Source organism: Stegodyphus dumicola, chromosome 6, assembly GCF_044657685.1.
Source record: "Stegodyphus dumicola isolate Sdum_Otavi_A_Nest chromosome 6, ASM4465768v1".
Lineage (NCBI taxonomy): Eukaryota > Metazoa > Arthropoda > Arachnida > Araneae > Eresidae > Stegodyphus > Stegodyphus dumicola.
Genome location: NC_140773.1, coordinates 72252851 through 72272758, shown reverse-complemented (window position 1 = coordinate 72272758; position 19908 = coordinate 72252851). Strand labels below are relative to the sequence as shown.

Below are 19908 nucleotides of genomic sequence, written 5' to 3'. Positions count from 1 at the left end.
CAGAAATAAAACTTAACCAATGCTTAACTAAATAGATATAGCTGAAACTATCGAAATTCTAAGGAGTCGGCCCCTAAATGTTAACTAACTGGCAAAGCTATCAAGGACCTGAAATACAACCGAGCGTAGTAATAGTTTAGAGAGAGTGTAACCAAATGGAAAACGCGCGCTAATCAGAATATATGGCACTCTCGAATACGCGCCAAGCGTGCTGATCACTACACTATGAAGACATGCTAAGAAGGCGGGAGAAATACCTTATATGCTCTCCCTTTAAAGGGCGACTGGTGATTAGGGGATATAGTCGCCAAATCCTGGGGGTGGAGAATCATCATCCACTACCCTTTTAGTTCGGGCGACACAGTAGAGACATTATGTATATTTTTTTAAGTAGGAGAGAGAAAAAATGAGCAACACCTTCGCCGGGACTCGAAACACGGGCCTCTCGAATACGTACCGAGCGTGCTGACCACTACACTAAGAAAGGCATGCTAAGAAGGCGGTAGAAATACCTTATAAGGCCTATGTATGAAATAGTCGTGAGAATTAAACTGCAGTTCGAAACGGATAAACAAATATAAAACCTTTCGTAAGCAATTTATATTTGCGTTACACGATAAAAATTACTTTTTGTGCCTAAAAAAGTCCTTTATGAAACCGATGTAACGTTATGTACGACAAAAAAAAAAAAAAAAAATAAATAAATAAATTGAATTTGCATGGAATAGAATTATAACTCATAATAAAAAACTGCGGAATTTTAAATGAAACAAAGGATGTGGAAAAAACTAGAACACCACTTCCACAGCCAAAGCTCATAATTCATCTGAAACGAATCACACGTAAAGTGATACCGTTATCTACCACCGCTCTGCGAGAAAAGATGATATTCCTTGCAATAACAGACTACAGTCAATCGATTCAAAGGATATTAAAGTCATTCCTTAGTCGTTATTATATCGACGCTTCGCGGCATTGTGAAATAAAAGATAAAACTTACTTTGACATCTTTACCTATGCTGCAGATACTAGTTCTGCTCCTTTTCTTATGCTTTTTGCACATGGATAGGGCCTTTTGGTAGGAATCGTGGTGACACTTGTGCTGTTGCAGAAAACGCTTGTGCTCTCCCTAACGGTGGAAAAGAAAAAAAAGTAGTTTGAGAGAAAGGCAGTGTTTCATTTGATATACAGTTATGCATTTCAAAGACATTTTGCTCCCCATTTTTATGATTTAAAAATAATAAATAACATTTTCAGCCACATAAGAATTGTAGTTAATTCATAAAAGATTTAGCTGTAAACTGAAAAATGTCCAATGCTGGATTTATACTAGAGGTACATACAACATACTAGAGGTACATACATATACTAGAGGATACAACAAACTGCATAGACATTTTCTCTTAAAATTTAGATAAAATTTAATCTTAGATTTATATTAGTTTTATAAAATATTTCTATGTATTTTCATGCGAAAAGAACACAGATCTCGTTTCTTAACAGAGAAATACTTTGTACATTTATTTTGTAATAAGCGATATTTTCAGAACATTTATTTTGTAACGAGCGATATTTAAAGTATTTTCATTTCTTAAAAGCGTAATATTTCGTAAATATATTTTGAACAATTAATGCCACTTAAAATGAATCTCATAAAATGGCAAGACTACGAAGTGTCGGAAACATGTAAAAAAGTGTCTTCCCTAGATTAGTTTTTAATGTATAAAGACAACGCCAATGGTTTAATATTTATTCTGGTTTCCTACGTCTCTTAGTGGAATCTTAGTTATTAATTTCGCCAGCTAAATAGTTTACCAAAATGTGTCAATATTCTATCTCCCACTGAAGTTTAACTGCAATAATTATTTTTGGTAGAGTAGTATATTATTAAAGAGTAGCTGAAATGGCCCATGCAGAAGATATGGTACTATCAATGGTTCTTCATCAGGCTGAAGACCTTACGTAGGAAAATGCGCTGTATATGAGCGTTGTAATGATCTCTTAGTAGATCAGAATACATGTTTTATAGAAATGATAGAGATTACCACTTCTGGAGGATCTAAATCATCTGGTACCTTGAGCATTAGGTAACATTAAAAAACGACTTATTAAGTACAATATTAAATCTTTGAAATCACTAGAGTATGACAGTCATTATACAGAAAAATGAAGATTACGTGGAAGAAATATAACAGTGGGGTATCGCATGAAGTGCTTGGAATACGCTTATTAAAATTTAAAGTACACTGTATTTGTAATGGCTCTTGTATGGAAATGTTTATGGACTCTTAATTTATGCTCATTTAGTTTGCTTTAATCTGAGAATTTCCTTATGCTTATGCTATGAATAATGCAACTAATATTTTAACTGAGGATTTACGGAGTTGGACACTTCGAACGACTGAAACTCCGAGTGTTGTTTTTGATTTCTCTTAACTATGAAAACTATTCAGAAGTTAAGAGAAACTATTAAATTGAAACCTTCCAAGAACATGTATTACAATATAATACATATTTTATTACGTATTATGTATTTTATTATTACAATGCATTAGGTAAGAAAGAATATATTAGTTATAGGCAAAGTAGTACCAAAACGAAATATATTTAAACTTCTATTGCAAACATACAAAAGTTTGGTCCATTTTTCATACAAAAGATTTCCACTGCTTGTCAATATCTATTTCAACAATTCTTAGTATGGTAGAAAAAATATTATATAATTATACATTTATGATTATAGGTATAAAAACGAAACGTTTCGTAAACAGATTTGTAGCTATTGCGGTAGCAAATGACAAAATCGATTAATAACCACGCAAATTTCATGCATTTTCTAGCCCACTGGTAGCTGTGTGGTAAAGTCGTTAAACACTGTTAGTTAAACATGGATTCGATTCCGGACCAAACGGCTAGGTGCATGGCAGTTTTCGTGGTTTTTTCCATTTGTAATGTGCATACGAGCCAGTTTTTCTGACAAGAGCCCCGACGTAGGCAAACAGCCTTAGCTTGCTTTGTCATAATCAAATAAAATGAAAGCAGTCACACATTTTTGGCATGATCCAACTTAGTTTTTCCGATACTTCTAGATCACGCGGTCTATGGGCAAGTTTTCCCAACTGTCACAAATTCCCAAAATATATTCCGATAAATCCGTAGAAATATTTTCCTGAATGGCTGGCACTACATATCTCGAATCCTCACTGTGCAAAGATCATACGTATAAAACAAAGTTCTTAGTTTAGTATTGTGTTAAAAATAAATCAGGTACTATAATTCGATTTTCTTTGTTAATTACTGAATCCGTGAAATTCACTTTCCAAATAATAATTTAACAAGTTTAATCATATAGGTTGAATGTTTAATTTTTGTCAAATACCCAGGTTCGAGCTCTTACAATTATTTATGATTAGGAAAATTTCTTTACAGTACATTACGTTTTTTATTAAGTAGAATTTCAACTGCTCTTGTTTCACAGAGTATATCACGAGGCTTACACAAGTGAGTTATAGTATTACTAAATAAGCAAATATAACAATGGCACCGCAAATGGAGCAAAAAAAAATATAAGAAGAAATAAAATAAAATAAAAGTATTAAAAAAAAATCTGAAATGTTTCAGATTTTAAATTACGTCCAAATTAAATTACGTTTTTTTAACGTTTTGTGCGTTATCTTTATTTGTTAAACATCATGTTCTTCGTACTTAAACCATAAAATTCAATTCAACAGGAATATCGCAAAATAGTTTTAAAATGAGCATATCTTTAGAATTTCCGATACAAAAACTCACGCGCCGGAGATAAAAATGTTTTTTCTGCATAACGTTGCAATTGCTCGCTTTGAAATCCTTGAGTTTGTTAATCAAAAATTCGTCAAAGTTTTAAAAAATAGGAAATCGATCATAAAACAAATTTCAAATTTCAAATTTGGTCTTCCACATGCTCATATTCGTTGGAGTATTACGTTATTCAAAATTCGATGACTCTATGTACCGTTGTTTTATCACAATACGAGAAATATACATACATTTATGCAGATTTTTCATTATTTAATTTCTTCAAATATAATGCAGGACTCTAACATTTTGTGGCAACAGTTTGAAAAGTGAACCGACATTTATGAGTCCGACGCAAAATGCCAAAACGAAACTAATAGTCCTTCGGGATTCAAATCCCTTTGGACTAATAATAAAACTTAATAATCTAAATTAAGAATGAAATTCTGAAAAGCAGAAATTGTCTTTTTGGTCTAGGGGTCCCCAACCCTTTTGTCCATAATAGCATATTCTATCTAGAATATTTGTCGAACGGCAGGTACCACTTACTTTTTCAAGCTGAATTGATAGTTGGATAGAGTTAATAATACATGCACATAAAAAAGAGATTGGTCTCATTTCGCTTTGGTATCTCTGTTGGACGCAATTTCTGTTTTATTAAAATTTAGAAAACTTTCACATAGAATTTTATTTGGCAACCTTTAAATACTGGAGGCCTTATTAATAAGTATGTGCCGAAATAATTTGGTTTCTTCGGATATGTTTAGAGGGTGTACTGAAATAAGAAATTTCTTCAGCAGAGTTGAGCAGAAACTACATTAAGCAGGCCCCCTTTTATTGTGTATATATTTTGTGTGTGTAAAAACAAAACTCTGGCTTAGATGGAATTAGCGTTTTTGAACTTACTCTGCTTTAGAAATGAAGAAATAAAAATAATTTTTGTTTTTTTTTATTTTCTGAACTTATCCCAATTTATTAATTTAGGTACTACGTAACTTAAAAGAGTGCACGTAACTTAAAAAAGTTTCTTACCGCAACGACTTTCGTATCCTTTTCCAAATTTGATTCTAATGGAAGTAATAAGTCCACATAAAAGGCTTTGAGCTGAAATAAGAGTAAAACAATAAATTAAAATAACATATAAGTTTCTATTTTTATACTGAATAAACATTGAAATTAAGATTATGAAAATGGTTGTAGGGATTTTCTTATTTTGCATCACAAATTTATTGTAAGTTTTCCTGTCCTCAACTTCTCAACTTCCTATCACTTCTCTCGCCAGGATATAAATTTAAAGTTAAGTCAAGTGCTATTTAAACGTGTGATTATCTCAGTTTATTCAGAGCGTGTTTCGCTAGCCAAGCGCACGTTTCGTTGTTATTTCGCGGTCACGCTAGTAAGCCTCTTGGCCTTATCAGTTTCGTATCACGCCGGTTAGATTCCTGTGAGTCCATCTCTTAGGAATAATTTTGAAGTGCGTTTTTGCACTCATTTATTTTTCAGGTTTAATTTGTATTATAATCTACGTTTAGTTACCGCCGCAAGCGAACGGTGTTTTGTAATGCACGAAATCCGTGCTTTCTGTTAATTTAGTTTGATTTATTAAAGGGTTATTTTGTACCCTTCTTCTGTGCTGGTATTTAATTCACGCCTGTGCGAGAATCCGCCAGGTTCACTGTAGGATCTAAGTTAGTGTATGTGGAAAAGTAGAGATAAATCTTACAGGGTGCTTAAAAGCAATTTTAGGCGCAATTATTCTAGACAAAATTTTAAATATATTTCAAAAATTAAATTTAGCCAGAACTTATGTTGGCACTATCGCAAAACATGCGCATCAGTAAGAAGATTGACCGGCTATAATGAACAGTTAAACGAATACTAAATAATGATTAGAACCCGTCCCCGCAAAAAGATCATAATAAAGAATGTTCTACCATTTAAAAATAATCACAATGTACTTTTCACACTCTTTCCCCATTCATTTACAAGGTTTGAATAAAATGCAGTGGCAAGACATTGGTAATTCTAAAGACATTTAATTACATTTTATGAATACTTTCAGTTCTTCGATATAATTGCCTGACATAGCTACGCCCTTCTGCAAAATTTCTGGGAGACGTTATACGCCATTTTTGGTGATGCTTTGAAGCGAGCGTGGCAACGTTTGCATAATGAAACCGTGCACCTTAATGGAAGATGATGGGATTTCTTGCAATAGATCTTTCATTTTGACTAAGAAATCTTAGTCGCATGGAATCATATCAGGTGAATACGGCTGCTGTTCTCGTACTTTCTATCACCATCGTCGCATAACTCCACGACAGGGCTCGCATTATAACACCGCACATTGTTTTGGATAGTGATACAAGTCGTTCCAATAAGTGTCATCCCCTTATGGATAACCCAGATGGACACATCTGGACACAGATGACGTCTCAGGAGATAAATCGTGTCATCCTCCATAACAATGTGCGGTGTCATAATGCAAGCGTTGTCACAGATCTCCTGTAACGGCAAACTTACAGAAGTTCTTGTATTACCGTCATATGAGTCCTTGTGACTATAATTTCTTGGTCAAAATAAAAGAACCACAGTAAGGGATCCATTATGACGACAGAAGAGGCTGTCCTAGCTTATAATGTTTTCTGTGAAGCTTCGACAAAAGTGGAGTGTGACGTCTTCTAGTAATCTGGCATAAAGCGGTACACATTTCAAGTAATTATATTCAGGGAATATTGTCTATTAACCTATGGAAATAAAGCCCTTTCAGAATTCTTGACGTGTTGCCACTACTTTTGATCGAATCCTTGTAATTGCAAATCTGCTCAAATTTTGTAGAAATTCCATTTTATAATATTTTCTCTTAGTTAATTCATAAAATTCCATTTTTACAATTCCTTGCTCAGGCACTAAAAACGGTGGTTTTTAATTATTTTAATTCTTGAGGAATTCGTAACTCATATTTGAATGTAATTTAGCATACATTTGTATACACCATCTTTTTCGGTGTAGTAGTTAGCAGGGTATTAGTAGTAATTTTTGTAATGCTGTTTCTGGCACAGAGACACTAAAAGTACTGCTCAACTGAAAGTTCTCTGTATATGTCAGGCCTCTGGCCACTGACAGGCGCATGCTTTTCCATTTTGGCCACTGTGAATTCATGGAGGTCATTGTCAAATCAGGAGGGTTATTCACAATAGCAGATTTAAAAAGCGATAAAGTTACTTTATAGAAAATACAAATTTGGTGTCACAATGCAAAGAACTTATGAAGCCGACTTGGTTAGCACGTGCTGCGTTTTGAATCGTTATCTTCAAATTAGTTTTACAAAAATTATCCTGGTATTTTATTGTCTTTTGAGTTATAATATTTTGAAGAATACTGCTTTTAACAAAATTTACCAACATTATTTAAAAATTTTAATTCTAATCTAATCTAGAATTGCTTATTTAATGTATATTTTAATATTTTAATTTAGATTTTATTTAAAGAATGGTGTTACGATTTATGCTTCCTATTATTTTCTTTATAAATGATAAATTTTCTGTCAACGGCAAAGGCTCCTTGTTGTAAGCGTTTGGAATTTTCTGAATATATAGTTTTATTTTTAACGACATAAATCTGAAGTCTGAATTTGGAGTTTATTCATCCAAAAAGTATCCTTTTTTCGAAATATTTAAAATCTAGTCTTCGCCAAAATGCACATTTTTTTATATACAGTAAGCATAGCAAAACTAAACTGAATGGCAATGAGAGGAAATTCTATACAAAAATTGAATTATTTCTTTCCATACATTGAAGAAACAATGTACACCATTATTTACTCAATTATCTGGGGTCTACTACTCAACATTAATACATCCAATGAACTCTTCTGAAACGCATATTTACACCTGTATCTTTATCACAGTGTGAGGGAAGACGATCTCAGTTTCATTTATTTTTGTCCAAATTCATCTGAGAGAAAATGCCTTTAAAATTTTCTCTTAGTGGTAATGTGGTAAGTTTCATGAAACAATAGTAGTGAAGAAAAGAATTTAAGAAGTTATTAGGTCCTTAAAAGGTCATAAAAGTAGCAGGATTCTCAGTAGTTCGGATAGAAAAAAATATTTTATTTATTTATGGAATATTTCTTGCATGAAAAGTTTTATTAAATATTTATTATTATAATTAATACTAATAAAACTAATGCATTTAAGTAAGACTTATTTTTTTTATATTACTGAAGCCATTTGGCTTCAGTAATTCAGCCAATTATAATAGACCAATGAACATCAGACCTTTGGAAAAAAGGTGCAGCGGAATCCCCCCCCCGTCGCTGCACCTTTCTTCCAGAGGTCTGTTGTCCATTTTGTCTCTGAACAAACAGGCAGATCTCTTTAAGCACCTGGAAGTACGAGGTGTGCATATGTCACAGCAGTTACGTTTTAGCCAATAAACGAATAATATTTCAATTGAAATCGAACCATTTTTAGGAACCAAAAACTTTTGATATTCTCCCATGCTTCCTTCTAAACGCATCGAACATTCCCGCTGGCTCACATTCAAGTATCGTATAAAGACTCACTTCTCCGTATCATCTACTGTTTTAAGATGTAGTAGATTTCCAAAATATGATGAAGATTGGGTTCAAATTGCTCCTATTATGATGTTTGAATCAGAATTTAAGTCTCAAGAATTATTTTTTCCTGAAATATAATGTGTTGTCTACGACTAGGTTTGTCTGTAGTCTTCAGTTTACTACGCAATTATGCGTTCTATAAGACAGTACCATGTACAAACATTAGGCATGATTAAAAATTATTTGTATCTTCTCTCTTCTTCCCTAAATTATTACATATATCTATATCTATCTATCTATATATTCTCTTGCATCATATATATTCATATATATTCTCTTGCATCATATATATTTAATCTATATATATATTCTCTTGTATCAGAACTGAACACAAACTACTTGCATGGTCATTATTTTAAATATATATATATATGAGTGAGTAAAATATAATAAAATACTATAGCAGCTTTAAAAAATAATTGGCGACCTCAAAATTAACTTTCTAAATTTGGTGCTCCCCCTTCTAAATTTATCTGTTCTCCCAAATTCAAGATCATTCCAAATTACATAACACTGCTTGAAAAAGGTAACTAAAACTAATATTGACCAATCATATCTTCGAATACCATCTACACGTACGGGAAGTATTAAATACTGAGTCACGAGCATTACACTTCCCTTTTTCTGCTGACTTCGGCCATCCACAACACTCTGCGCAACATCCACACAACTGAAGCAATACAAATGTTAGAAAAATGATAATGCTGCTAGATAATTTTAGCCAGACATTTCACATATTTATCGTATTCAATTACTGGAGCGACAGAGAACAGTCAAAAGCCAGCTTACATTCCTGAAAAGTGGGTAAGGAGTGCGCAGGTTATACTACCAAGATATGGAAACGATTGATTCAGTTTTGATTCAACTTCACACTGATTGGTTAATTAAAGTTTCAATCCGAAAATTCTAATATTATTATTGACCGAACCGTTATATAAGTACGTACTTGCATCACTAACGTAATGTAAGAATCGTGTGAAAACGATTAATTTTGCAATGACACAGTTTACAGAGATTAATTAAGCAGGTATTATTTTTACGGCAGAAAGCCGGAAATAACTGAATTAAATAGGAAAATTAAGCGGTTTTTGCTTAGGCGTTTATGTACTTATTATAAAGCTGGTACTGCTCTACTAAGAAAAACAAAGGAGTGTTTAGTGCAGATATGAAAGAGAGCATATTACTGTACATATAGTTTAATTGCTCGTACTACTTGATACTTTTTCTGTCGCAGTAAACATGCAAATATAATTCAGAAATAACGATCGTGATATGAAGGTTAGGTTAGGTTAGGTTATTTAATTACGCCAAAGCCTCGACGGCTATCTGCCTAAGGGGAGGGATGCATTCGTGGAGGACTTTCTAAGGGAAACTGGCTCGTATACACGTTACACATGGGGAAAACCACGAAAACACTCATGCAGCCTGCCCGTTCACGGGATTCGAACCTCGGACCGAACTACCAGTGTTCAGCGACTTTACCGCGCGGCCGCTGGTGGGCCGTGATATGAAGGAAACGTGAAGATCTGCTGAAGAAAATTGCAACACAAAATTGTAAGAAAATAGTCGAAAATGTACATTAATATTAGAAGATTGCTTGTCACACGCCGTCTCATTTTGTGAGAAGGGGCAACGGATGGTATATTTTTCTTCGATTTTTTTCATTCACTTAATTTCTATTTTAATTACGTATTTGCATTTTTCGTTTACTCTTAACGACGTCAGAACCTGAAAAAGTTAAAAAAAATATTAAAAGTTGTTCCCCCCCCCCAAAAAAAAGAATCTCAGAATTTAAATTTACTGTCTTAGGGTTATAATACGATCTTCATTTTAAGAATATTATAATTTTTCTCAGAGTATTTTTAAAAATAAAGTTTGAAAAAAAAGATCTTTAAATGTTATAAAAGGTCTTCGTTAAGCTACTGAAAGCTTTAATAATGCAAAATCTTCAACAAGGCATCTCTGAATAGATTTAGTTTGCTTCCTTTTTGCCCTATGGTAAATTTATTTCCGAGAAATTGCTTTCCATTGCTTTTATTAAACTAACTTATTATCGATTCCTTTCCCGATTAACTGAAGTAACTTGATTATCTTTTGCCGTATGTCGCTTTCAATTAATAAAATAGTTATTTATCTGCGATGAGAATCCAGCTTGTTCATTAGCCCTAAATTAAACATAGTTGTTAATGTTGTTATCTAATTAAATCTTTATGATCTAATAAGAGACATTAAGCTAAATAACTCTTATTACAAGCAGCTTTTCTTTTAATCTTCCTAATGAATTAAAGTACGCAAACTGTTTCCTAATATCATTGAATTCGCACAAAATAGTTTTATGAAACAAACTAATGAGCTTTCGCTTAGATGATATTATGATTTTAAAATAGGATTAAATAAATGCAAAATATTAGCAAATGTATTAAATAAGGAAATATTTTCATTTCAAGCTGAGATATTTAAAAAATAAAGAATTAGACGCAATTTTAAATCCATTTTTCTGTTAAATAAGAATTCGTGGATTTTCCTCTTATTTAAAATATTTTGGAGGTTATTTTCTAGTATTTATGTTGGTTAACCACAAACAATAACAAGAAACAAGAAAATATTTAAAAATGTATTTGCCTTGGTTGATAAGATTCAAATTATTTAAAGACAGAATTCTTGAGTTTAAGAAAGAACATGTGGTAGCATATCGCTGACCAATTTACAACTGTTTTTTCTTGCTTCTGAATTACTTGAATCGGCTTAAGCCTTGCTAGTCTTAATTGGTTACTAATTGTGCAAACGAAGGGCATGAGCTAAAATTTGTAGACATGATTTGTCTTGTAAATCTCGTATCTTAATATTAAAATTTTATTTTAAGCTTTCTATATGATATTCTTCTATTTTCTTGTTTTTGCAAGATGCGGTTTACGCAGGTTACATAGTGTTAGGCTGACGAACTAAAAAATAGGCACTTTTCTGATATCGAATTCAGAAATATATATACATATTTATGCACATATGTATGTTTATGTGTATATGCTTGTATACACTATATACACGCATACAAACGTAGGTAAATGTACACACACACACACACATATATATACATGCATGCATACATACATACACTTCTGAATCCGGTCCCGATCATAGAAAAGTACCTAACAATACTTAATTTTAAACCTTCATTTATATCGGAGTTATTTTACTGAGAGATTACAGTGGAACGATAAGTCGCTTGACTGCCTTCACGGAACCAAAGATTAACACTTAGAGTGGTTAAATTCTGTATAATTTGTTTTCTAACAAATCAATTACGGTAATTTTGAAAATCACTTGCCTACTACTTCGAACTCAATTCAACATAAGTAATAAAATGCTTGTCTAGTTTTCGAGCTTTATAATTTATTTTTAATAGCAAACTAAATTTATTCTTACTTAAGGTCGATCATTATCATGAAACTTCAGGTAATGGCAACGAAGTAACAGATGCGAAGTGCGGCATTTCGTCATCCACCGCAGTCTCCAGAACAAAACTTTGGCTTGCATATCCACAATATTTGTTACAATAGATAAACGAAAATTATGTATCAGATTTACAACTTCGTTACATGATAAGTGGCACGTATGATGTATCGTATGACCTTGACTGTTGATTGAATAGTGTGATAAAAGTACGGGTACATTCGACAGGTAACAAGTAGCGTTTGTAAGTAAGAAATAGCATCTTCTCCAAATCCCACTGGCCTTAATGCGCAAGTTGCAGAACAAATATAAGGGACGGAAGTTATGTAGTACTATCTAACAAACGGTACAATTCCAACGTGCATTGACAACTGATTTGTACTCTGTTTACCCAGTCAGCCACAAAACTTCTATGCAGAACTGCCTGAAATGTAATATAACACCAAATAAATTGCGAGAAATTTTCGTGACTCATCAGAAAGGTGGTAGAACTGAACACAAAGTAGCATGAATTAACCAGCGTAAGTAGGCCAAATCCTTAACATTGGAATGATGTGATGAAACTCCTTAACGTTGGAATGACGTCATGAGACTTCTTATGGAATGACTCAAGCCTCACAAGCATACATTGCATTTCCTAATCTAAATTGCCAGTAATGCGTGGGCACCCGCCCTTTATCAGCTCTGTTCTGGAGATGTGAGCGATTTGTGAAATGCTGCAATTCGGAACTGTTTTGCTCACATGTTTATTAGACGTAAGAGTTACGTCATGATTGTCTCTGGGAGATTTTCTTGTCTTCATCCTGCGTTGTGACTGGGATTTGATGGACGGTAAGGCAAATCTTAAAGAAGAAAACTTTTCGGTGTCCTATTTACTATACTACCATGCATAGTTATTATGTGATAGCGTGTACATGCGGAGAACGCATATAAATGATGATATGATATGCCAAAAGATACTTAGTTAACATTTTAGAGTATCATATTTTCAATGCGGACACGATTTTCGAGTATCTAGTTTATAATTTGCCAGAGCTCGCATAGTTGTAGCTTGATTCCAGAATTTAAAACAAGTAAAAAATAGTTTGCTTGATTATATGTTTTAGTCCCTCCTACAGCTATTTCTGTGCCCAGTACTTAAGATGTACCTCCGCATAAAAGTCATGATATTCGTACAAAAGTCGGGAAGAAATTTTAGTATAAACTTTAAACAATAAGCTTTTCATGAACTTTTCCATGCAGATTTAAACTAAATATAAGGATAACCCCGTATGCAAATGATATGCATATCAATTAACAGGAGATCACCAACCAAATCAGTGATTCCCGAGGATTATCTGTGGCTTGATTGAATCCACAAAAGTCTTAAGCGAATTTTTTTTCCACTATAACTTGTGATCAAAACACTCACGTTTGGAAAACTGAAAGGAAATTTTCGTGCCAATAAATAAAACTCAGGTGTAGAAGATTTTCCAAAGAAGTTTCATTTCTTTTCCGAAATTAATGTCTAAGTTTTCTTTTCTTCTCCTCCCTCTCAGGTCCTTTCAGTATTGCAGAAGTTCTTTCAGAGTTTCAGATTATTGATTTCTGTGTAGAAGACGCAATTTCAAATAAAAAAAATTGGAAAACCGTAACAGTTAAAAGAATCAATCAACTTTTATGAAACCCAAATATGTTAAATCATATGCAAATTAAAACATAAAGTTTCCATAAAACACCTGGGTAACATATTTTCTAGGAATAGAGAAGAAATAAATATTTGGAATTGAGATAAAATACCATTTTCCTTGTTGGACTGACTACAGGACATAAAAGAAATGATTCTACCAGCACAAGGCCAGTTTTCGTTTCCAATTGCATATTTGAATATTAAACATGCTATGACTGAGGAAAATTGAAAAGAATAATTCGGTGTCATAATTTATATTCAGCTTTTCTTTTTCGATTACGTTCGAAATCATATTTTAAAATGTCGCATCTGTTGGCTTAAAAAGCTCTTTTTCTAGCCGTGCTATTGTTTATTACCATCTGTTCTTTTTTAGTGATAACAAGAAAATCGCTAAGAAAATGGCGATTTTCTTTCTTTATCTTATTCTTTGCTACATAAAAAGATGTCTGTAAAATCTCCACCCAATTATCGTATTCCTTTAATTATAATACGAATACGAAATTTCATTTTTCTATTATTAATAAATGATAGCAATTTGAATGAAGTAATCATAATCATTCCATTTAATTTTAAATATCAGCAAAACCGATAAAAAAAGGAATAAAGTATGAAAATTGCTTCTACTGGAAAAGCAAGGTACCTTAGAAATCGTTATTATAAGAATATCTTAGAAACAAAATCAATAATGCCATTGAAAATACATAAGGGAGAAAAGAATATATTAAAAAGCTAGGAAGCTATTAGCAACATAATAGTTCTCATTTTATTATTCCACGCAAAATCACAGACTCACACCAAATCCTTCCTTTCTAGACGTAACTAAAATAATTTGTTCTGAATAAATATTCATAAGTGTTTCAGTCTACAAGTCCGATCTATATTCAATAACATTAAAAGGTTTTCGCCTATATGGCTGAACTATTCTCAATAAGATAAAAGCATTTGCAAGAAACTTAATGTTTAAAGAGTATCACTAAAACTGTGGTTATACTTTTTAATTAAAGATATAAAATTTTGTTGATTAGGAAGCTTATGTATATGTAACAAAATGGTTTCTTACATATTAATCAGTTCAAGCACTCGGCTCAGAAAACTTTAACTAACTTTCAAGAAAAAATATTATTCGTAAAGTAATATAAAAATTAAATTAAAATAAATACTAAAATTTACAGTCCAACATCTGGACGAGTTTAAATATACGTCACTAATACCATATTCAACCATTTTGAAAGATATAAAGATCAATAAATAAAAAAATATAATTGCAGGCTAATCTGAGTGCCCCGAATCCATTTTAACTTCTAAAACTGATTTAAATTAAATAGTTACTAAGAAATATTTGCCGATGAAGAAAATTAAATCGCAAATTAAAAACTAACTGCTAAACAAATTTTTAGAATAGTAGTAGAGAAATTGTACGGTGTTATTTTATAAATAAATTATTATTTAGTGCAGATTTATGCTCGTATTCAATGAAGAAAGACTTAATTATTTAAGTAGTAGATGTGAATTTATTTTATACGATCTCTTGAACACGGAGCTGAAAACAAATATTTCTTTCAGGTAGTAATATATTTTATTTTGCTGGAACATGAACAATTAATTTGATGAAGACAATAAATCCTTGTTTCGAGTTTCTTAAAAAGTCAAAACTGATTCATTATATTGTTGTTCTCTGAATCCTTCTAATCTTAACTTTCAATGAAATCAAACCATATGGTCTTTATCCGGACCAATTGGCAAGCTTTGAGCCTGTCATTACACTAGTCTTTGAGAGCCTTATAGAAGAAGAAATAATAGGAGTTTCTCTAGTTCCGTTACAGTTTTGATGGAGAATTCCCTGACCGACTGACAGTTCTCTTGCCCTAACACCAATGTTCCCAGAAGACTTTAGTTACAAAAATATTTGAAGTATTTTCTTGCCACAATAACAAATATCCAAGTCTTTTCTAGGATTCAAAACCCGGGTCCCATACCTGGTTGGCATAAGTTCACTATTTTAACACTTTTTGGAAATTGAGATAGAGTTTACTAGAAGTTAAAACACTAACAACTTCTTTTAGAATTCCTTTTAGAGTGTATTAATACAGTAAAAACTATTATTGTTTAGAGTTTATATAATTTCCTCCTGTTCTGTGTCACAAAACTGCCGCAGTATTTTGGAAAACTGCTTTGCGGCTTGTTTAAATCCCGTTGACAATTCTTACAACATTTCATCAGTTTACATCAAGCCGCCCCCCGGAAGGTTTATCAGGAAATACATTAATGTTTTATTGTCGCTAAATTACAGTTATTAATGACTTTTGCTTTCTTAATAACGCAATTCCCTATTGTCAACTACTGTTTGATTTTCCTCGTAGACAATTAATTATCTCTGATACTCCTTTTTTGTCTATTTTGTTTAGCAAGTATAAAGGATTGCTCATATAGTATCGTCTCCTTTCTCCATAGTTTTTTACAGACAGTATACAATGGCTTTCTTTTTTATATGTATGTTTTTAACTTATGAAGAAATGTAGCAGTTGGCTTTCCTTCTAAGTGGGTTTTTAGTTCTTCAGTCCAAGTTGCTTTTCGAAACGCTTTCTGCAAGCATACCAGAGATTAAAATACAAAATAAAATTTATTAGAAACAGGTAGTTATTTAATTTTTTATTGAGTAATTAATGACAAAATTTTAACAAATTTGAATTTGTTAGCAACAGAGTTTCCTGAACTAAAATATTCAGGTAACTTTTTAGTACCTGTTCTAAGTCTCGATCCTTACATTTTTGTCTATATCACCTTTTGAATAAAAGGACATTGCCACCAAATGCTATTGCTATGTATTATTTTAAAAGAAATATTACAGCGAAGATAAAACAAATGTATGGCAACATTTAACACTTTATCTGAAAATATAATGTTATGCCGTTTTTAAATACTTTGAGATTTTGCATTGAATTTTACATAACAAAAGGGCGAAGATAGTGCTGTATAATTAATAAACTTAAAAAGACGAAACATTAATTAAAAAAATAAGAATAAAACTAAGAAACTTCAGAAATGATGACTTAGAAAATTTAATAATTTAAGAAGCAAAAACATCGATATGATGAACGAGAAGTGAATGAAAAATAAAGTAGAAAAATATATGTCAGCCGTACTGGTTTAACACTATATCGAAAACTCTTAAAATAGGCTGCTTAAAAATTTTGTGATTTTACGGTTGGATTTTATGTAGCGTGAGTGGGAAGAAGGCGATGTTTAATGATAAAGCTTAAAAAGCAAAAAACGTTGCATTAGCAATAATTCTAAAAATATACTGCTTAAAAATTTTGTGATTTTGCTGTTGAATTTTATGTGGCGTGAGTGTGAAGAAGGCGATATTTAATGATAAAGTTTAAAAGGTAAAAATGTTGCATTAGCAAAGTATGTATGTGGTAAGTCCAATGGCAATTTGGTAAAATGAGAGCTCAACAAGAGCATAAAAAACCATCTGGTGCGACTTTAAAATCTGAATCCTTTCAAATTTTCTTTCTTCTTTTTTCCCTTTTTTATTCTTCCTTTTTTTAATGTTCATAGGCAAACATTGCGTAAAAAAAACCTGTCAAGCTATGTTTACAACCATTCCTAAATTTGCTTCTAAATTTCAAAACCTATGGTAGCACATTTTGGTCTATCAGAATTATATGATGTTAATTCTGATATGATGAGCTAAAAACTTCTGAAACATAATATTTTCTCAGTCATGGATATAAAAAGTCTCTGAATTAATATGCTATGTCTGTGAATCCTGAAAAATAAGCGAATTTCACTATTTATTTACATCTTTTGGGTATAGAATAATACAGACAGAAAATCAGTCATTGTTATTTTACTTCTCGAAGGCTTACTGTTGCCTTTCTGGAGGAAAAAAAAATTCATGCGAGAAGTTTCACAGATGGCGATTCATTAACGCGAATGATGGCGCCACACACCCCCTTCCCAGTGATCGCGTTATACCTCGTAGTCTTTCAGGTATGCAGAAAATCTCACCCTTCGTCCAGTTTTTATGCTTCTAGGATGAATATCTTTGGAACAATCATTGTCTCCAATATGTGGAGGTGAGAATTTGGAGTTATCAGCTTCATGTGTCTGAAGATTTGTTGTTATTTCATTCTTGAAGCTGAAACATGGCTTTCAGTCTATCTATCGATATCCTTTTAATTTTACCTGAAACTTCCACATCGACAAATTTGTCAAAACCTCTTTTAACTAAATATGGTCTGAGATAGGGTGCTTGAAGAGAAGATGAAATTATGTTATTATAGATGAATACGTGCGAACAATGATACGTGCGAACAATGCGAAATAGATGAATACGTGCTAAGTCTTTGTGCACGAAACGAAATTTGTTTTTTCATGGCTGGTTGTTGGTGTTGGTTTTAGGTTTTGGATGTGACTTTGCAATTTTTGTACAAAATCTGAATACGTAACAGTGAGGACGTAACTGAAAAATTCTCCAGGCAAACAGATTGGTGAACCGTAGACAAGTTCAGAAGAAGAACAATGCAAATCCTCTTTAATGGCGGTTCGAATGCCAAAACGAATTAAAGGTAGAACATCAGTCCAAGAATTTAACGTTTGCAGGTGGGATTTTAGGCTGTTTTTCAAGGTTCGATGTTTTCGTTCGATTAAATCACTAGATTGTGGATGATAAGCGGTGGTGCTGTGAGCCTTGAAGCCTAGGTATTTGCTCAAAGATCTGAAGAGTTGCTGTCAAATTGCGGAACTTGGTCAGATGTTATCTTCACTGGGATTCCAAATCTCGAAATTCAAGTCGCGATGAGGGCATGTGAGACGGACTCTGCGATTTGGTCTTCCAGAGGTACAGCTTCGATCCACCGAGTCAATCTATCGATGATGGTAAGCAGGTAACTAACACCTTTGGTAAAGGATGGTAAAGGGCCAACAATATCGATATTAAAGTGCTTGAAACGTTGATTGGGAACTTTGAATTCAGCAGCTGGAGCATGGGTATGTTTGTGAATTTTACCTCGTTGCCATTGCAAACATGCTCTAGACCAGTGGTGCGCAAACTAGGGGTCGCCAAATTTTTATGAAATGCATTATGCTTGCATGCTGCATACCATACAGTGTACATATAAAGAGTGAAGCGCCGTCACTCACTGTTTAAGTGCAATTTTATGCTGTCCGCTCGTTCTTTGACCGTAATGCGTAATGTATGTAAAGTGTGAAGACGCAAGTTTTTCACTCCGGTAGATAGCGCCCTCTTCGCGATAATTTGCCAGTTTTACTGTAAAGCGCCTATTTGACTAGACGTTAACCGCAGGGAAAGGGGAAAAATTCGCTTCCGTGATCAGCCAATCAGATGGCGAGGTACGCAGTGTATCTGATAGTCAGAGTGAAGACGTGAAGTGTTCGCATGAAGTTGTAGCATGTAGCTGTTGGCCTGCAATTTTTTTAGTTTATCCTCAAGTTTTATCGTGTGACGTTGTGTAATTATGATTTTTTATATTTTTATCGGGCTTTGCTACTCTTTGTTATCAGGTATGTACTATCATTAGAGAAAGATCTCTGGTTATTTTATTGAATTTCCCGAAAAAAATGATAAAATTTTATATATTATTTGTTATGTGTCATTTGCCCGATATGTGTCATTTGCAACGAAAAATTAGCAAATGAGAGCATGAAACCAGCTAAATTAAAAAGGCACCTGGAAATTAAACATAAAGAACTTCAAAATAAACATGCCGATTTTTTTCAAAGACGAGCTGAAAATCTGAAAATTCAAAGTGCACATTTAAAGAAATTTACAACAATACCTCAGAAAGCATTACGAGCTTCTTTAGAAGTTTCTTATCTAATAAGAAAAACAATGAAACCCCATACAATTGGAGAATCCCTTATCCTTCCTGCAGCAACTAAGATGACATCAATTATGCATGGCAATAAATATGGAAATGAACTAAAAACAATACCATTATCAAGAGATACCGTGTCTCGGCGGATTTCCGAAATGTCACGAAATAACGACTCAGAAGTCATAAAACGCATGCAAAATTCATTTGTATTTGATTTACAACTGGACGAGACTACCGATATTACTAAAATGTCATGTCACAACTAATTATTTACGTTAGGTTTATTTTTAATGAAGATATAACAGAAACGTTTTTATGTTGCAAAAGTTTGGAAGGGAAAAACAACTGGAGAAAAAATATTCGAAGTAATAAATGAATATTTTGAAACAAAGTCCCTTACCTGGGCAAACTGTTTTGCGGTTTGTACTGATGGTGCTGCAGCATTAACAAGTTCGAATAAAGGGCTCAGAGGCTTAATCACTGTATGATTCATCGACAAACTCTTGTTGCAAAAGATATGGATGAAGAGTTGCACAACATATAATAAG

General features: G+C 32.8%; 1 protein-coding gene across 2 annotated transcripts in view; it reads right to left on the bottom strand.

Moving 5' to 3' along the window:
- The window catches only part of LOC118191452 (BAR/IMD domain-containing adapter protein 2-like), a 509223-nt gene that overhangs the window by 107878 nt on the left and 381437 nt on the right, over positions 1-19908 (bottom strand). For both annotated transcript variants that reach the window (XM_085818518.1, XM_035362253.2), the window contains exons 5-6: positions 4810-4881; positions 1001-1129 (exon numbers count right to left, since the gene is read on the bottom strand). In XM_085818518.1, the coding sequence (XP_085674644.1) occupies positions 1001-1129; positions 4810-4881 (201 nt within the window). The remainder of the gene's footprint in view (positions 1-1000; positions 1130-4809; positions 4882-19908) is intronic.